This window comes from Eutrema salsugineum, unplaced genomic scaffold, assembly GCF_000478725.1.
Source record: "Eutrema salsugineum unplaced genomic scaffold, Eutsalg1_0 scaffold_7, whole genome shotgun sequence".
In the NCBI taxonomy this organism is placed as follows: Eukaryota; Viridiplantae; Streptophyta; class Magnoliopsida; order Brassicales; family Brassicaceae; genus Eutrema; species Eutrema salsugineum.
Window position 1 is genome coordinate 13,678,318 of NW_006256486.1, and position 1,353 is coordinate 13,679,670.

The 1,353-nt window shown below is 40.8% G+C and overlaps 1 protein-coding gene across 1 annotated transcript; it reads right to left on the minus strand.

Annotated features, from left to right (window-relative positions):
• Positions 1-564: 564 nt before the first annotated feature.
• Positions 565-1,086, minus strand: LOC18011085. The gene has a single exon (XM_024150870.1). It carries the CDS (start codon positions 1,084-1,086, stop codon positions 565-567), a length of 522 nt encoding a protein of 173 aa, XP_024006638.1.
• Positions 1,087-1,353: the final 267 nt, after the last annotated feature.

Sequence of the window (1,353 nt, forward strand, 5' to 3'; positions counted from 1 at the left end):
AAAATTTGAAGTCTTTTTAAGCCGAACTCCTATGTTTGCAGTCACGACCGAACTTATTGGTATTTACATCAATGTCCTGACCAGACATTCGATAGCATTTCTCAACAATGCAACCTGAAAAACCGTTATCCGTCTCGCAAACATCCTCATGGTGTCGTGGTGAAATAAATCACATCTTCAAAATCCGGGATCAGTTCCGCACTTAAATATTCCTAAGACATCAAGAACAATAAGCCGAGCCCATATCACACACTTCAGTTCGACTTAGAAACCTTGAGTCTTTATCATTTTTTTACAAGGAAATGTTCCTAACGAACTCCGCCCTTCCAGCACGAAAGAGCTCACTTGGGTATCAAGCCGAGTTCCTATAACTCATAAAAATTAAGCCGAACACCTCAGATTCGCACCATAAGCTGAGTTCTCAACACTCACAAAATATAAGCCAAGTTCTCACAAGTTCAGAGCCCCAAAGGTTTCACCAGTTTGCAGAAAAGTATTTAAACCTTGTATAGCTTGGAGCCGATTAGCTGCAGTGGTAGAATGACTGTTCCCTATCATCATCAACTAGCCAATTTGTGGGGGCAGAGATAAACCTTTTGGACAAACTTCATACCCATGCTTAAAACTACCACATGTAGTACATAATTTTTGAAGACCCGTGTTTTTGAACTCTAGCTCCACTGGTGGTGTATTGGGCATGATTTCAACACTTCGAGCCAGAGTGATGGTAGAGTCAACATCAAAGTCGACTTTAACCCAGACTTCAGGAAGATGGGTTTTTATCTGCTCGGTGATAAGAACTTCATCTACGTGTCCAAGTTTAGAGCCGATACTATTGACAATACCTATTTTCTGATACATGGCGTGAAGCTTATTAATCTTGATCCAAAATGGAATATATCGGAGAAAGGAAGGATACCTCATGTTACTCCATCGATCCAAAACAATCATCCATCCTATGTATTTGTATGGGCCTCCTTCTAAAACAGTCATCAGATGATGCTCCTTTTTGAAATAGAAATTGACGGTGTCATCATCGTTAACCTGAGCTTCCACCTGACCAATTAAGCTCCATGCGTTTGGCATCGATGACTTGATTCTTGCCTGATTCTGATGATCGGGATTAATTCCTTTAGCTACAAAACACAGGCGATGATCTCTCTGAAACTCGATCTGTGCATCCTGATGAACCGACCAAGCCTCTTGATCAGCTCCGATTTTAAGTCCCTACAGAGCTTGCTAGAGCTCCTTCTGGATTTCTAATGGTTCCCTTGACATGTTGATGAAGATGTAGAGAAGATTTGATAGGAAATTTGATCCAGAAATATGGAAATTTTGATCGACTTCACGAAA

Excerpts from the sequence above, each read along its gene's own strand:
- LOC18011085 (XM_024150870.1), bottom strand. The coding sequence starts at position 1,086 with ATGCCAAACGCATGGAGCTTAATTGGTCAGGTGGAAGCTCAGGTTAAC.